At 41.2% G+C, this 18,102-nt stretch overlaps 1 protein-coding gene across 4 annotated transcripts; it reads right to left on the minus strand.

Annotated features, from left to right (window-relative positions):
* Positions 1-273: 273 nt before the first annotated feature.
* On the minus strand, positions 274-17,244 carry mocs1 (molybdenum cofactor synthesis 1). Of its 4 annotated transcripts, none has more exons than XM_061843548.1 (11): positions 15,898-16,332; positions 14,522-14,630; positions 13,020-13,187; positions 12,084-12,248; positions 11,360-11,421; positions 11,065-11,176; positions 9,485-9,597; positions 8,456-8,566; positions 8,250-8,370; positions 8,126-8,173; positions 274-465 (listed from the first exon to the last, which is right to left on the minus strand). In XM_061843548.1, exons 1-11 carry the CDS (start codon positions 16,129-16,131, stop codon positions 356-358), a joined length of 1,353 nt encoding a protein of 450 aa, XP_061699532.1. In that variant the 5' UTR covers positions 16,132-16,332; the 3' UTR covers positions 274-355. The 4 variants fall into 4 exon arrangements, with proteins under 4 accessions (XP_061699532.1, XP_061699534.1, XP_061699531.1 ...); XM_061843550.1 differs by having other exon boundaries at positions 8,108-8,173; positions 15,898-16,331; XM_061843547.1 differs by lacking the exon at positions 274-465 and adding an exon at positions 3,015-6,495 and having other exon boundaries at positions 15,898-17,244.
* Positions 17,245-18,102: the final 858 nt, after the last annotated feature.

Raw genomic sequence — 18,102 nt, forward strand, 5'->3', positions numbered from 1 at the left:
CCTCTTTGCTCACATTGTGGAAATAAAAAAATAAATAAAGGTGTTACCTTTGTCAACACTGCCACTCAGGGCAGGTCAGGTTTAACAAAACCAAAAAGGGTTGTTTGACACTTATAATCCTTTTCTTTGTTCGTCTTTGTGTAGGAAAAAAAAGGAGGGATTTTTGCTCTAACGTAAAAAAAGCCACTGTGGTCTAACCAGACTGTCACCAGCTGCCAATGATGTCAACCCTGTTTATACTGTGTTTGTAAAGCTGTCTTTTCTTAGTTAAAAAAAAAAAAAAAAAATCAAGGTACTTGTTACCCAAGTGGAAGCCTGATTGGCTTAAAACAATGATAGATCATAAAGAGTGTTTTTACAATGCAGAAGGAATAGTAATAAGACAGCCGGCCTGGGATGAAACATGAACACCATGGGAAGATTTTGAACGTCGAACGTCAAGGGACCAGGATTTTGGTGACTGCCCTGAGAAGGACAAAAGTAGTGGTAGTCAAGAAGTCAAACAACACTTCAAACATTCCTAAATCCTTTTTTAGGAGGTAAAAAGTTAAATGATAATGCGCTGGATGCAGACAAAATGGACGTTTTAATACAATCTGCTGCTACCTGGGTGGAAATGTTTTTTTTTTCTTTCCTTCTCTCTCTCTTGGCAATATTTGGGTTTCATACAGATGCGAAAATAATTTTTTGCTCGTGTGACCAAAAACAAACAAACAAAAAAGAACATAACCAAAAAGAGAGTCTGTGTGTATATGTTCAAGATTGTCTGCAGCTCCTCAACACACGTAGGAAAGCCATTGACGTAAATCTTCTACTGTCATGTCATCTACTGTCTATTGCTTGTTTTCAACTACTATTACTTATTTTCCAACTGCTTTAACTGTAAAGATTTATTCAAAAAGGAAAAAAACAGCAATATGTAAATAGCAGTGTTTGTTAATTTAAATAAATCGTATTAAATTTCAAATTTGGATTTGTATTTTTTTGTTTTGCTTTCTCACACTACGTGCTTAGATGTTTAAAATACATAGCGATTATGGACAAATGTATTAGCAATATAAGTGTTATAGTGCACTTCCAAATCAAAATAAATAAGCAGGTTTGGAGGCAACAGTCATCCCTGCAGTGATTACAGTGGTGACAAGAAAGTAAAGAATCAATCTTTGGGAGCCTTTGCCGCCCCCAACTGGTCATATTGTAGAACTGCAACATCACCCCCAACTGGTCATATTGTAGAACTGCAACATCACTTCATTCAAATCATAATTGGTGGGTGGCAAATGGGAATTTTGGGACAATTACCGAACGTCAAGTCTATTCCAGGCCAAACTGGCCAGGTGTCTTATCATATGTGAACTGCAAGCATCATAGATTCTTGTTGCTCACCATGACAAAACGATGAAGTCACTGTAACCCAACTTTGTCATTTACACTTCAAGCGATACTTACGTGTTATTTGATATGCGAACAAATGAATGGGATAACTCACATAAGCGTAAAGCCTCCAACAGAGTATATAAATGTATGTGTGTGAGATTTATGGCATTTTCCAACATGGATTGCCTTAGTGGGTTAAGAACGTACAGTGCCTTGTGAAAGTATTCGGCCCCCTTGAACTTTTCAACCTTAGCCCATATTTCAGGCTTTTGAACATAAAGATATCATTTTTTTTTTGGTCAAGAATCAACAATAAGTGGAACGAAATTTGTTGGATATTTTAAAATAAAGGTGGCACGGCGGCGCAACTGGAAAGCATTGGCCTCACAGTTCTGAGGTCCCGGGTTCAATCCCGGCCCCGCCTGTGTGGAGTTTGCATGTTCTCCCCGTGCCTGCGTGGGTTTTCTCTGAGCACTACAGATTCCTCCCACATCCCAGAAACATGCAACTTTAATTGGCACTCTAAAATGCCCCTAGGTGTGATTGTGAGTGCGGCTGTTTGCCTTGATGTGCCCTGCGATTGGCTGGCAACCAGTTCAAGGTGTACAACGCCTCCTGCCCGATGACAGCTGGGATAAGCTCCGGCACTCCCCGCAACCCTCGTGAGGATAAGCGGCTAAGAAAATGGATGGATGGATGAATTTTAAAATAAAATTTAAAAAAAACTGAAAAGTGGAGCGTGCAATATTATTCAACCTCTTTACTTTCATTGCAGCAAACTCACTCCAGAAGTTCAGTGAGGATCTCTGAATGATCCACTGTTGACTGATGATGATAAATCGAATCCACCTGTGTGTAATCAAGTCTCTGTATGACTGCACCTGCTCTGTGATCGTCTCAGGGTTCTGTTTAATGTGCAGAGAGCATCATGAAGACCAAGGAACACACCAAGCAGGTTTAAGACACGGTTATGGAGATGTTTAAAGGCAGATGTTGATACAAAAACATTTCCCAAACTTTAAACATCTCGAGGAGCACTGTGCAAGCAATCATATTGAAATGGAAGGAGTATCAGACCACTGCAAATATACAAAGACCCGGCCATCCCTCTAAACTTTCGACTCGAACAAGGAGAAGACTGATCAGAGATGCAGCCAACAGGCCCATGATCACTCTGGATGAACTGCAGAGATCTACAGCTGAGGTGGGAGAGTCTCTCCATAGGAGAACAATCAGTCGTACACTGCACAAATCTGGCCTTTATGGAAGAGGGGCAAGATTAAAGCCATTTCTCAAAGATATCCATAAAAAGTCTGATTGAACGTTTGCCCAAGCCACCTGGGAGACACACCAAACATGTGGAAGAAGGTGATCTGGTCAGATGAAACCAAAATCGAACTTTTTGCTGTTTAAGAGTGCATTTACGTCATCAGTCCTTGAGACGTCACCATGGTGATTTTTGTCACAGTGCTTGTCATTAGCCACCGCATGAGCCACTTAATAGCAATCTGATTAAATCCAATACAAAAAAAAACAATTATCTGGTTTGCTTTTGTGAGTTTTATGTTTCTAATCATTTGACGGTGCTCTTGTTGACAATCAAATAAGACAACCACACTATTGTACAGTATTCAGGCAAACAAATTTAATGTAATTACTTATATTTTTTCAACAATATAAGGCATGGTTACAGTGAGAGCTCAATTAAGTATGGCACTGTGGAGTTCCAACAAAGCTAATCTTCATTAACAGCTGGGACTACTGATAGAACAAGTCTCAAAATATTGACAAAAACACATCAATACGACCTTTCAATGGTTTGGATGTTATTCCAAATCCATTGTAACAAATGTATTGTGCGCTACCTTGAAAAGGGAACAATAATTTATTTTCTTCCTTCCTTGAGCCTGAACATTTTGTTCTCTATTACCTAAAAGCAATAGGGGTCTTTATAGAGAAAATTAAGTCCAGTAAGTTAAAAGACTCATTTCAACCAGTAGCTTGCTAAAGGTTCTGCCTATGAAAAGAGTACCAAAAGAGGAACTGTGGTACGGCATGTGGAAGTCTGGTGTGGTGGAGAAATATATTACAATAGTACAGGACATGCATGAAGGCAGCAGAACAGTGGTGAGGTGTGCCGTAGGAGTAACAGAGGAATTTAAGGTGAAGGTGAGATTAAATCAGGGATGAGCTCTGAGCCATCCCTGTTCGCTGTGGTAATGGATAGGCTGACAGGTGAGCCCTCAGACTATGATGTTCGCAGATGAGATTGTGATATACAGTGAAAGCAGGTAACAGGTGGAGTAATAATTAAAAAGATGGAGGTATGGACTGGAAAGGAGAGGCATGAAGATTAGCTGAAGTAAAACAGAATATATAGTGAAGAAAATAAGGATTTGAACACCCTGCTACATTGCAAGTTCTACCACTTAGAAATCATGGCGGGGTCTGAAATTTTGATCGTAGGTGCGTGTCCACTGTGAGAGAGATAATCCAGAAATCACAATGTATGATTTTTTAACAATTTGTGTGATACAGCTGCAAATAAATATTTGAACACCTGTCTATCAGCTAGAATTCCAACCCTCATAGACCTGTTAGTCCGCCTTTAAAAGTCCACCTGCACTCCATGTATTATCCTGAATCAGGGACAACTGTATGAGGTCATTAGCTGGATAAAGACACCTGTCCACCCCATACAATCAGTAAGACTCAAACTTGTAACATGGCCAAGACCAAAGAGCTGTCTGAAGACACCAGAGACAAAATTATACAACTTCACACGGCTGGAAAGGACTACGGAGACATTTCCAAGCAGCTTGGTGAAAAAAGGTCCGCTGTTGAAGCAATCATTCGAAAATGGAAGAAGCGAAACATGACGGTCAATCTCAATCGTAGTGAAGCCCCATGCAAGATATCACCTCGTGGGGTCTCAATGATCTTTAGAAAGGTGAGGAACCAGCCCAGGACTACACGATATGGTTCTGTGACTGGAATGACCTGGAAAGAGCTGGGATCACCGTTTCCAAGGTGACTGTTGGTAATACACTAAGACATCATGGTTTGAAATCTTGCATGGCACAGAAGGTTCCCCTGCTTAAACTACCAAATGTCAAGGCCCGTCGTCTTAAGTTTGCCATTGACCATTTGAATGATACAGAGGAGTCATGGGAGAATGTTTCGTGGTCAGATGAGACCAAAATTGAACTTTTTGGTCATAATTCCTCTTACTGTGTTTGGAGGAAGACGAATGAAGGGTTCCATCCCAAGAACACCATCCCTACTGTGAAGCATGGGGGTGGTACCATCATGCTTTGGGGGTGATTTTCTGCAAATGGGACAGGATAACTGCACTGTATTAAGGAGAGGATGACCGCAGCCATGTATTGTGAGATTTTGGGGAACAACCTCTTTTCCTCAGTCAGAGCATTGAAGATGGGTCGTGGCTGGGTCTTTCAACATGACAATGACCCGAAGCACACAGCTAGGAAACCCGGATATCAAGGTTCTGGCGTGGCCTAGCCAGTCTCCAGATCTAAACCCAATAGAAAATCTTGGGAGGGAGATGAAACTCTGTTATCTCAGCCACAGCCCAGAAATCTGTCTGATCTAGAGAAGTGGGCCAAAATCCCTCATGCAAAGTTTATAAAACAGTGGTGAGGCCAGTCATGATGTATGGATTAAAGACAGATGCTCTGAAGAAACAGCAGGAAGCAGAACTTGAGGTAGCAGAAATGAAGATGTTGAGGTTCTCACTCGGAGTGAGCAGGTGGGATAGGATGAGAAATGAGCTCATTAGAGAGACAGCCAAAGTTGGATGTTTTGGAGACAAGGTCCGAGAGTGCAGACTTCGATGGTTTGACATGTCCAAAAGCGAGAGAGTGAGTATATTAGAACAAGGGTGCTGAGGATGGAGCTGCTAGGCAAACGAGTGAGAGGAAGACTAAAGAAAAGGTTGATAGATGTTGTGAGGGAAGACATGAAGACAGTGGGTGTTAGAGAGGAAGATGCACGAGATAGGCTTAGATGGAAAAAGATGACATGCTGTGGTTACCCCTAACGGGACAAGCCGAAAGGAAAAGAAGAAGACGACACTTGCTAATGGGAAACTGCAAGAGACCTCACAGAACGTGGTTCTATGTCCCCAAAGAAAGCAATTACGGATTGTGTGCAACGTTTTCATTCAGGTAGAAGGTCGGAGAAAGTCTTTCTTCCCGCCAGTCTTACTAAGTAGTTTTATGTCAGTAATGATGATGTTATGGCTCACTGCCTTACACATGTCATAAATAGTCAGAGCTGCTACGGAAACGGCAGTCAAAGCCTCCATCTCGACACCTGTCCTGCCAGTAGTGCAACACGTCGCCGTGATAACCACAGCGCTGAGCTGCTCGTCCAGGTCCAGGGCGACTGAGGTTTGGTCTAGAGGGAGCGGGTGACAAAGCGGAAGGAGGGCCGATGTCTGTTTGGAGCCCATGATGCCAGCCAACTGGGCCACCGCCAAGGCGTCACCCTTAACCAGCTGGTTGTCCCGGAGCAGCCCAAAGGCAACGGGGCCCAAAAGCACGGTGCCGTGAGCCTTGGCTACCCGATGTGTTGGCACTTTACCACCAACGTCCACCATGCTAGCTCGGCCTTGAGGGTCTGTGTGTGTCAGCTGGGCATTTGGGCTCCCATCAAGGTGAGGGCCGCCGGTCTCACTTGCAGACAGAGAGATGCAATGGTCTTTGCTAGGAATCTTACTGTGATATTGTCTCACACTATGTTGTGTACAGTTGACTTTGGCCTTCATGAGTAAGTGTTTGGGTAAGCGGCTATCATTTGTTTGGGGGTTGTTCGGCACAGTGTTGGTGTGATAAGGAGATGCAGTTTGACCACCATTAAAGTAAGACAAGCGGTGTAGTACATTGATCAAGGGTTCTGTCATTATGTTTGTAGTGCAGCAGTCATGGTCTGGCAGTATTGAAGGAGTGTGGTATAGAAGGCATGTAAGACTTGTGCTTTTAAGGATTCGGTTTCCACCTGAATGGCCCACTTGAGGAGATATTTTTTTATCACGTTGATTGACAATGTGGAAACACGTCAAGAAGCCTCTTGATGAAGGTGTGTGGGAAGTGCTGCCTGGAATATAAAGAGCAGTGTCATTCCAAGAGCCCCTTCAAGACAGTGTTTACAAAGGTGTATTGTGCATTACTGCCTTGCAGCCCCTCCACCCAAAAAAAAAAAAAAAAAATCCAACAGAAGCTTAGTTGCTTAAATTACAGCTTCATAAAGATAATATGTAAGTGTTCCTTATGACTGACACTGTCATGTCTTTAAATGTGTTTTATTTATGCAGTTGTAGTTTGCAGTGGTGTTAGAATGAACAACAGCATACTGTGAGCTGTTTTGAACAGTTTCTTTACATGAAAGGGCCAAAATATTTAAAAAGATCTCTGTAGATCTTTGGGATCCTCTGTGCCTTGCCATGTTTTTATACTATTAATCAATTGTAACCGTTTGTGTGTGTGTATGGGTGTTCGCACGTTTTTTATATAAGGATGGGAGGGGCCTTTTTTTGTACATTTCCTGCTTCTTTTTATCATCTTTGTGAAGCCCCCTCGGTTCCATTTTCTAAGTAGGAAAAATATGGGAAAAAATACACAAATCATTTTTTTATTGATTGATAAAAGCAGAATATTTGATCCATCTCATACAGGATCTCATTAAATTGTACAGTAAACTTACGTTAATCGCAGGGGTTACCCTCACAGTAAATTCCGGATATAGAAACTATTTATTATCCTCACAAGGGTCGCGGAAGTACTGGAACCTATCCCAAGTGTCCAAGGGCAGGAGGCAGAGCACACCCTGAACTGGTTTGCCCGGCAATCACAGGGCACTTTATTTATTAGAATAACTTTAATTTAGTTACTGATGGTGTAGTGGTAAACTCGCCTCACTTAAGTGCAGCAGTGTGGATTCAATTCCCACTCAGTATTGGTGTGAATGTGAGTGCAAATGGTTGTCTGTCTATATGTGCCTTACAACTGACTGGCGACCAGTTCCGCCTTTCGCCCAAACTCAGCTGGGATAGACTCCAGCACTTCGCTACCTTGAAGAGGAAAATCGGGATTGATAATGGATGTATGCAAGTTTCATATTTGCATTCCAATGCCAACTTGAGAAACTGCCCTTTACAGCTAGATGGAGGCACTTTATTTGTCTATGCCTATTAGGGATGCCTTGCTAAAAGGCAATTTTCTGGGTTGACTGTTTACACTACTTCTCACACCCATAGTCCTGTCAATCTCAGGAAAATCATTGCAGCCATCTTTTAAAGTAGACTATAGTAGTTGTTGCAGAAAATGAAACATTCCTTGCATTTGTACCTGTCGAACAGTTACAAGTGTGTGCAATAGCTATTTGTCGAGCAAAGGTTAGTATTTGTGAATTTATTAGGTAAACATTTAACAGTGGCTTGTATTTTAAACGGATAACATACTTGGTAAGGTTTCTTTATCAGCTAAAAACATTTAAGGCCATTTCACCTACTGTGTGCCACTACTACCACATTTAAATCAATTGGCTTATAAAACTGCTTGTATAAGAATATGAAGATGAGTAACAAACAATATTGACCTTCAAAAAAAATCTGTGACGCACTAAATCTACAATAAGTAAACCACAATATATGTAGGGATTACTGCACAGATCTACCTAATGCTGTGACTGGTAAGTGAATTATACGTACAGCCACAGTTTCACCCACCGATGAGGATCATAGGTCGGTTCTTCATTTGGGAGATAGTGAACATGCCTGAAAATTCACCACTCTGTTAACACTGTACAAAAGCAGGATTGACAAGAAAAGTTCCTCAAACACACAATCATACCTGCATGTTGTTTCTTCTTTCTCGCCACAGCAGCGCCGATTATTTGCAGCAGGTCTTTATCTGACGCTCCAGAGCGTAACACATCTCGAAGGGACACCTCAGAGTTACCGAACAAGCACACCTGAAGACACATGAGAAGTCTTCCGATAGTATGGCAGACACACACAAACACAAGTGTATGAGCATGCACAGGTTTTTTGTTTTACCTTGAGGTTGCCGTCTGCGGTGATGCGTAAGCGGTTACATGAGCCGCAGAAATGGTCAGACATGGAGGTGATGAAGCCGACCTGCCCTTTGAAGCCTGGCACTTTAAAGGTCTATTGGAGCATGCGGACCAATGTTAAATAGCATCAGGAAGCAACCGTAGACACTTGTTTAGTGATTGTTCATCATTCACCACATCACTCATTTCTCCCACTAGTACTGCTCTTTCCTGGCTAAAATCCTATTTGACAAACTGACACCAGTTATCAACATGAAAACTGCACCTCTGTTTCTCTGACTTACGCCCTCTCCTCTTCATCCTCTATCTCCTCCCACTTGGTAACATCATACACCACCATGGCCTCTGCTTCCACGGCATTGCCCATGACGTCCAGCTCTATAATCACCACCAAATCACTCACCAGTGCAACCCACTACCGATCACCAGTACAACCCACTCTACCCTAGTCTATTGGCCGTAGGTGTGAATGTGAGTGGAATGTGTCAATGTGAATGGAAATAGTTGTTCCTATGTGCCCTGGGATTGCCTGGTGACCATTTCAAGATGTACCCCACCTCTCACCTAAAGATAGATGCCCGGGACTCTCTTGAGGAGAAGTGGTAGAGAAAATGGATGTTGTGATATTGTTGAAGGTAACCCTATTTAACAGAGTGTTTGTTTCTGGCTGGCTAGAATTGTAGTTAGCATGACTGCGTCACATCCAGTTCATTTATTTTTAAATCACAGCTTGGAGCTTCCTGTGTAGAATTCAAACTGTTCTTTTGTGGTTACGTGGGTTTCTTCCCATATTGCAAAAACAGACATGGTTATTTGAAGACTCTAAAATGTCCATATAAGTGGTTAATGTGTGTAATTTCTCATCTATGTTTTTTTGTCTCCATTCTGTTCTCTCTATTCCTGAGTTTTCTAGTCAATTGTAAATACAACAGGTGGAAGTAAGAAAAATAAAAACAAAATAACAAAATCAAACATTTACAGAAGAATTCTAAATTGTGACTTGAATATACACCTTGGCTGTGTCTGAGTGCCCAGTTTGAAGCGTTTCCAGGCCGGGCCACTTCTGCTTAATGTGATCCAACATCTCCTGGTAGCTCACCATCTTTTTAAAGTTCCATTTGTTGCCTGCACAGGGAATATATGCGCAGACGGTTATAGAGCTCATGCACGTGCAATCACCATTTTCACGGCGACATATTGCCGGTCAAAAAGAGCTGCTCAACGGTGTGGAAGACATTGAACCGGAGCAGAATATTCACAATGCCTCAGACTTGTTGTGCTTTTGGTTGTTACAACAGACAAGACAGATATTCAAAGAGGTCATTCTATAGAATACCAACTGAAAAGACCAGAAAAGATCAATGAATTTCGGCAATTAAACGTGATGGATGGTGGCCAATCAAATACACACGACTGCGTAGCGATCACTTCATTTCATGTAGGAATTATTCTTCTCAATCTCAAATTCCCAAGAAGTATTTATAATGCCAAGCTGGCTCATTTGAGAACAATGCGTTTAAAAAAAAAAAAAAAAAAAAAAAAAACATGGAGTCGTTGTCAACGTACACGGAAGCGTGTTACGGCTACACGTTAAACGTCAGTAAACCTCTCCCCGACAAAGTTTTTTTTTTTAATATGCATTGTTTTTAAATGACTCCAATGCGTATTAAAAAAAAAAAAAAAAACGTCTGTCACAGAGAGGTTTACGTAGGTTAACGTGTGGCCGCAACACGTTTCCGTGTACATTGGAAACCCTCCAACTTATTTATTTATTTTTTTAAACGCATTGTTCTCAAATGAGCCAATTTGGCATTATAAATACTTCTTGGGAAACGCTATGGAGGACCCGACTTGCTTGCCCTCTTTTTTTTCCCCGATCATAGTTAATGAATGTGAGTTTGTGAAAAAACAGGGGTCATTTATTTAAATATTTGTATTTGTATTGAATACAAGCTGAAAAGATCAATGGATTTCAGCAAAGGTTAACGTGTAGCTGAACACTCTTCCGCGTTAATGGGCCGTCTCCCTGTTGAGAACAGATCCAGGATTTCTATGCGTCCAGAATTTTCTACACTATAAAACTCTTCCGTGCAAATCTCGACTTACTCACCAGATACATGTGTAGATCCAGTTGTCCAAGACAAACAGAAGTGGGTTAACAGTCCAATTTCTTATCGGCGAAAACATCGACTTCGGCATAAAATATGGGTCCTCTATGTCAAGTGTCTCTCATTTTTCCACGTACCTTCGTTTAGTATCACCTTCTAAATATTTAACAGTATCGGACAAAACTCTGGGAGACATATTTTTGTGTCGTCTCCAACCGACTTAGCATTGAACAATGCTTTGCTTGACCGGCAATATGGTCATGTGATTTCGGTAACGTAGGTGCACAAGCTCTATTGTGGGAATGGCACCCCAAAGCATCCATAGTCTCAAATGCAGTTAGCTACTTCAGTTTTTAGAAGATGATGTTCCACATTCTGAAAAAAAATTGGCAAACTCAATACTTCGTTCAAATTTGTTTGAATATAATCAAATTTTTTCGAGTAGTCTATCATGATTATCATCCCCTTCAATGTGCAGACTAACCATCAAATGGCATGTATTCAATGAACCGCACTTCCAGAGGCTTCTTCTCTGTCAGACCTACGAAATCGAGCAGTTCGTCTTCATTGAGGCCTCGCATGACCACACAGTTGACCTACAGTAGGTAACACAAAACAGACACTTACTTAGTTTTTTTAAGTCTCCATAGAAGTGAGACATCCTCCACAAATGCACTCCTTAAGACAAAATCATTTTCTTATTTCTTCTTATCGCTGTCTGTCCCCCTCCACACTCATTATATTTGATTGCATTTAAAAGAAAGGGAAAAAAAAGATACCTTGACTGGATTGTAACCCATTTCAATGGCCTTATCAATGCCTTCCATAACCTTGTGGAACCCTGTGAAAAAAGTATGTGCACATTTAAATGGGGGATAAATATAACACTTGCTATTTGGTAAGACATGCTTTACTGTATTCATGGCTCAATCTAACTTTTCAGTTAATAAAAAAAGAAAGCGGAATGGGTCAGACAGACCCCCCCCCCAGTCAGGAATTTCTCTCTTCCTTATTTCTTCATCTCACTCGGTCCATCTGTGCATTCCGCCCACACACCCACCACACAGATCTGAGCCTGCTGTCACATTGCCTCCTCCAAGTGAGACTGACACACATCAGCTAGGAATTACTTATGGACACACAGTATGGTTTTCAACTGTCAGCTAGCCTAGCCTGAGCCCCAAAATATTCCAAGATGAAGCAGGGTGCCCCCTCTAATACTGTTTCCCTCAATGTTCTTACATTTGACGCCGATGTTCAAACAAAACTTCTATGAGAGGCCCCATAGCTCAGTGGTTAGAGCATTGGTTTGGTAAACCAAGGGTCGTGAGTTCATCTCTCACTGGGGCCTCCGCTCCCCGAGAGGGGTTGCGTCAGGAAGGCCATCCGGCGTAAAAACTGTGCCAAACTAATATGAGCGTTCATCTAAGATGTCATGCTGTGGCGACCCCTAATGGGAACAGGAAGCTGAGAGAAACTTACTGTTCAAATAAAAAATCCTACCTTTTCGCCTGACAATGAACTCAAACTTGGAAGGTACCAGAGAATCCAAACTGATGTTGATAAGGTCAAGGCCCGCATCTCTAAGTAGAGGGAGAAGTCTGGACAGGTTCATGCCATTTGTTGTCACCGCGATGGTCTTCAGACCTTCCAACTTCCTCAATTCAGCTGCATTGACAATATTATGTACAGAGAACATATTGAAAAGGAGAGAAAAAGACTTACATCATTGGGAAACTGATAACTAAAGAAAGCACACAAACAAAAGCCAGCAGTCACATTTATCAGACAATCAAAGTTACAGCATGGACAATGTGTAGAGTGCCCATCCATCTTTGACAAATTGGGCACAAGTATTTTTATTCTAATAAAGACTGGGACTAAAATCTAATGTTAAACATAATGTATACTGTATTGTTACATGTGTGGAATTTTTTATCCCCTAAAGCAGAGCTGGCCATACTTTTTTGCCCCCAAGATCTACTTTTCGAGGAGCCAGCCTCTCGGGATCTACCGACGGGCAACCAAAACCTTCCTGTCGGGATTCAGAAAAGCTGGAATTGGCTTGTTGTAACGACAACTGACGATAAGTCTGATGAAAGCGACGTAGAAGAGGAAGCGCCCCGTCGCCTACCTCTGGAGTTGGCAGATAGTCTGGAAAATACGGTAATTCAGAATCTTGATGGGAACTGCCGGGATTGCATGCTCCACTTCCTGTTTTTCCTTGTTTTGTAATGCTTCAATATCAATCACAGCTTTGTGATCCTCGTGACATCTACACTAACTCGTGAAAGTAACTAGCGCTGCGATACATTAGCCAAGGTAGATGTGTGGTGACTAATCAGTTATCCCTGCTTGCTAATTCCTTATCAACTGAACTATTTGGTCTGTCTGTGAAGTCACATGCGAAACATACATGACTTTCTCAATTTGTGTTACCAACGATATCCAGAACATCAGGTCTGATGAGAGGCTCTCCTCCAGTGAGACGAATCTTTTCCACACCCTCTTGGACAAAGAGGCGAGCTAGGGTCAAAACTTCTGCCGTGGTCAGAAGCTGACCTCGTGGCGTAAGCTTCACACCCTCCTCTGGCATGCAGTACTGACCTGAAAATGACCACAAAAAAAAAATGGGAAAGTTGGGTTTTGAAAGCGACAAGTTTATCACCCCAGCATATCTCACACTACATGCATGGAGTCCTTGGTCTACGACTGAGATCCGTTCCCACAGTAACGACTTAACTCAAATTTTGACTTAAGTTGGATTTAACCGTTAAAGTCCAAATTTACGATGACCGCTGGGATTGTCTTGAGCATTTCCGTGACCCTCGTGAGGATAAGCGGCTTGGAAAATGGGTGGGTATGTGTACTTTGTCTAAAAAAAAATAATAATAATAAAATACATGAAAGTAAAACATATAAGATGCTTCACTTAATATTAGGAAAAGGAGGCTCCCAGCGCACAAACACAGATAAGCCATATGCATGAGCTAAACAGAAACACTATGGTGCTGGGGCCATAATGGCGGACAAGACTCGGGTCTTGTGAAGTCGAAACGTTTTAGGTCGAGACCACAGAGAACTCCCTGTATACTGAAGTGCTGTGAATAAGTACTGCCCCCTTCTGAAATTCTTAGATTTCTACAGTTTCCCCACTTTCATGTTTATCATTATCAACAAATGTAAATATCAGTCAAATATAACCCAAGTGAACTGAAAATGGCCTTTTTAAATGGTGAGTTTGTTTATTAAGGGGAAAAACTTGTAATGTTAACCCTGTTCAAATGTTAAAAGGTTAAAGCTGATATCAGAACAATGACATTACAGGTAACTATTTGGAAGGACAATTGCTGGAACAGGAATCTATTTGCAACGGGTAAACAATTTTTAAGTATAGAGTCAGATGTAACGGTGAGTTTTTTTTTTTTTTTTTTTTTTTTTTTTACAGGTACAGTAGTCTAAAGAGGAACAGGTGAGCATTTGCACCAAGTTTTAACATAAAAAATGAAATGGTTCTTGATTAATTCAAGTTTTCACTACATACTATTCTGATTTCGAAAATGAATAAATAGCAATGCGTGGTCTGGGCCACACAAGTAGATGATAATGATGTAATTGTTAAACAAGAACTGCTTTTACATGAAGACACAATAGGGTCTCTCAACGTTTTGAGTTTTTAATGGAATTACTACAACTACTATTAATAATATTAGAATTAATAATTCAGATTCTGTGACTAGACAAATAACCAACATTTAAACTATTTTTCTATAAACCAGTACAGTATACTCAAAAGACATACTGTTTGCTGAACTGCTTTCACTTCTCTGCGGCAGCAGCCTCTTCAACTCTAATCTCAGCAAATCAGTAACTCGAAAGAGACATGACTCCAAATGATCCTACAGAGGACAACTTTTAACAGACGTGGTTGGGAGACTTACAGCGCAGGTTGCATTTCTCAGTTAGGGAGATGCGCAAGTAGTTGTGTCTCCGGCCAAAGTTGTCTGTCAAGAATGATGAAAAGGGAATGTTGTGCACTCTTAGCTTCTCCTGTAGAAAAGACAGATCATTCCTAGACACTCGCAATTATAAATTACTCATCCATGGTTGAACTCACTTTTGATCCCCCCCACTCCCTATAAGCAGATTTTATGTCCCTGTACAGATTTGTCAATATAATAAAAATTATTGTAATCAATCCCAAACTATTGCACTGACATTTAGCTTTATTTGTGAATTCAGCACTCCCTGAGAAGGATTGCATCAAGGAAGAAACCAGCAAGCTCCATAAAACGTACCTCAGCTGCTTTCTGGGAGTGAAATCGTTCATTGCATTTATGACAGCTGACTCTACTGAAAGCCTGACTAATCATTTCGAATTGCGAACAGGCTTCCTGATTGGGTCACATAACAGTAGTTCAAGGTCCCATGGAGGGATTATGACATTTGCCTGCCAACAGTATGCAGCAGGCGAACAATCACTTTGCGTTTGGTCACACGCAATACTTCATCACAGGACTTCACAATTGCTGTGACACTGATTCATCTTTTCTCCACTAATCTAGCTGTGTCTCGAACATGCCACAAGGACACAAATTACACAATAAATGCCACTTTGAAGACTGTAGTAATACAGTATATACCTCTACAAAGAATGGCTGCTTAATTAATACCACAACATTGGTTGCAAGTGTGTAAATGCTGAGTTCATCTTTTGTTTTTTTTTTTCATCTCAAATGTTAAATTGCTTGGCTTTTTCTGAATGTGTGACGTACAGTATAGTTTTTCTCGCGCTAAAAACATGTTGGCTCATGAATATTACACTTTTTCTGCAAGAAAACAAGACAAAAATTAAACATAAAATCAGAAACATTACAGTAATATCACGGAACTTCAGCCTTGAGTCTCAAAGAAGCTAATTTACTTGGGTTACTATGTTACACGATGATATATTTATGAACATTCTAGTCCTCAATTTATAAATTATTTTCCATTTCAGCTTAGTTTCTCATCTTATGTAGACGTATACCCGACAAACACTTTGAAACTATCTAATAGATTCTATGTACATTGGTAGATTATTAGTATTGTGTAGTATTTAGATTGATCTTGAAATTAAAATTGGTGTAAAACGACAATAACGGCCCAAAACTCTCGGAACTGTTTAAATAATTGAAGTTATTATTAGCTTGAACCAGAAGAATAACACAAGTGTCGGTTTTAACCTCGTGGTTTAATGTGTTGCCCCACATGCCTAAAACGTTCTCGTTTGATTTACTGCAGAAAAGTTCGTATAAATAAAATATCGATACTGTACCTGTCTTGTCAAGTTCTTCGCAGATGCGTTCAACTCGGGGGAAGCTAAGGTGGATTCCCGAAGCTTAAATTCGTTGTTCTTCACACTAGAGAAATATTTCCCACTGACTCCACTTTGAGCCCAACGTTTTCTGACGTGTCGCACAATCCTGTTCGTGTCTTGTAACCCGCAACACAGGCTCGAAGCCATGGTTTTACTTTTCAGATGAACCCATGTGTGTACGGGACAGAACATTGGAACGCGTCAGCGCGTGAACTGGGACCGAAGAGTTAAAGGGCGTCGTCTTTTTGGGAGCCAATGGAGGCACGCTACGTCCCATGTCAGTGCACCCTGGGAAATGTAGTCCCTAGCTGAGAGCCTCCGTCTCACACCGCAGTACAATAATGCACGTCTGGTGAGTTGAAAACTAACTTAACCTTGTGAATGATGGTGAATTGTGTGGGGTTTTTTTTTTTTTTTTTTGCTTGCATGTGTTCTACGATTGAATGACAGCCTGTCCGGGGTGTAGCCAGAAGTCAGCTGGGGCAGGCTCCAGCACAACCGTGACCAAATGAGGAGTCTTGAAAATACTGTACATGGTGGCCTTCTTCTTATGCCCGATAGATGGTGGCAGAACATCTCTTTTCCCACATTTACCAGTCCAATAAAAAAATGTCCCCTTGAATAGGTACACCTGTAAAACGATCCATTGAAACTCACTGGGAAAGACTAAGTTAGTGTATGAGTGACAAAATCATCAATTTGCGTTGAAAGGAGCTTTTATCGAGGCGCGTTTCAACATATATTTCTTTTTCATTTTCTTTCTTCCATCCATAAATCCATTCATTTTCTTTACCACTTATCCTCACAAGTGCTGGAGCCTTTCCCAGCTGTCATCGGACAAGAGGCAGGGTACACCCTGAACTGGTTTACAGCGGATCGCACGGCACATAGAGACAGACAACAGTCGCGGTCACAATCACACCCAGGGGCAATTCAGTGTCAAATTAATGCATGTTTTTGGGATGTGGGAGGAAACCGGAGTACCCGGAGAAAACCCACACATAAAAGGAAAATATTGTAATATTAATCAGGCCAATTAAGTTGACAATTTTAAGCAAGAAAGCTCTTGCACGACTGTTTGTTTACACAAGACATTAATGATGAAGTAAGTTTCGTGAGCTGATTGAAGTGCAATGACCAAGGACAAAGCAGTTGGACAATGAATGCCCAGCTGTTTTCTTCAGTTCACCCAATGCTTTTGCTTCCTTTTTACTCAGTGCAAAGGAAGGTACCTCACTTTCATGAATTCCTGTCAAGCAGTGGGAGCGCAAATCTCACTGCTTATACTACACGTAGTGGAACTGTCTCTTCACTGTGAACTCAAGAAGTGATTTGCATGAATACTTTCACATGCATAGTATGTACAGGAAAGAAAATAAGTATTTGAACACCATGCGATATTGCAAGTTCTCCCACTTAGAAATCATGGAGGGGTCTGAAATTTTCATTGTAGGGTGCATGTCCACTGTGAGAGAGATAATCTAAAAAGAAAAATCAAGAAATCACAATGTATGATGTTTTAACGATTTATTTGTGTGATACAGCTGCAAATAAGTATTTTCCAGCTAGAATTCTGACCCTCAAAGATCCGTTAGTCCGCTTTTAAAAGTCCACCTCCACTCCATGTATTATCTTGAATCAGATGCTCCTGTGTGAGGTCGTGAGCTGCATAAAGACACCGCATACAATCAGTTAGGACTCGTACTCAACGCTTTGAACATGTAAAATGGCCAAGATCAAAGAGCTGTCCCAAGACACCAGAGACAAAATTGTACAACTCCACACGGCTGTAAAGGAGAAATTGTCCAGGAGCTTGGTGAAAAAGGTCCACTGTTGGAGCAATCATTAGAAAATGAAAAAAAGCTAAACATGACGGTCAATCTCAATCAAGGTGGAGCTCCATGCAAGATATCACCTCATGGGGTCTCAATGATCCTTAGAAAGGTGAAGAATCAGCCCAGGACTACACGACACGACTTGGTCGATGACCTGAAAAGAGCTGGGACCAGCGTTTCCAAGGTGACTGTTGGTAATACACTAAGACCTCATGGTTTGAAATAATGCATGGCACAGAAGGTTCCCCTGCTTAAACTAGCACATGTCGAGGCCCGTCTTAAGTTTGTCACTGACCATTTGGAAGATACAGAGGAGTCATGGGAGAAA

Source organism: Syngnathoides biaculeatus, chromosome 15 (genome assembly GCF_019802595.1).
Source record: "Syngnathoides biaculeatus isolate LvHL_M chromosome 15, ASM1980259v1, whole genome shotgun sequence".
In the NCBI taxonomy this organism is placed as follows: Eukaryota; Metazoa; Chordata; class Actinopteri; order Syngnathiformes; family Syngnathidae; genus Syngnathoides; species Syngnathoides biaculeatus.

What these genes read in the sequence shown, in the direction of transcription:
- mocs1 (XM_061843547.1), bottom strand. Translation starts at nt 16,131, where the DNA reads ATGTTCTGTCCCGTACACACATGGGTTCATCTGAAAAGTAAAACCATG. An exon ending in GTTCATTGTCAGGCGAAAAG is followed by an intron (nt 11,422 to 12,083) that starts GTAGGATTTTTT and finishes CTTTTTTCACAG; the next exon opens with GGTTCCACAAGGTTATGGAA. An exon ending in AAAGAAGAAACAACATGCAG is followed by an intron (nt 8,174 to 8,249) that starts GTATGATTGTGT and finishes GTGAATTTTCAG; the next exon opens with GCATGTTCACTATCTCCCAA.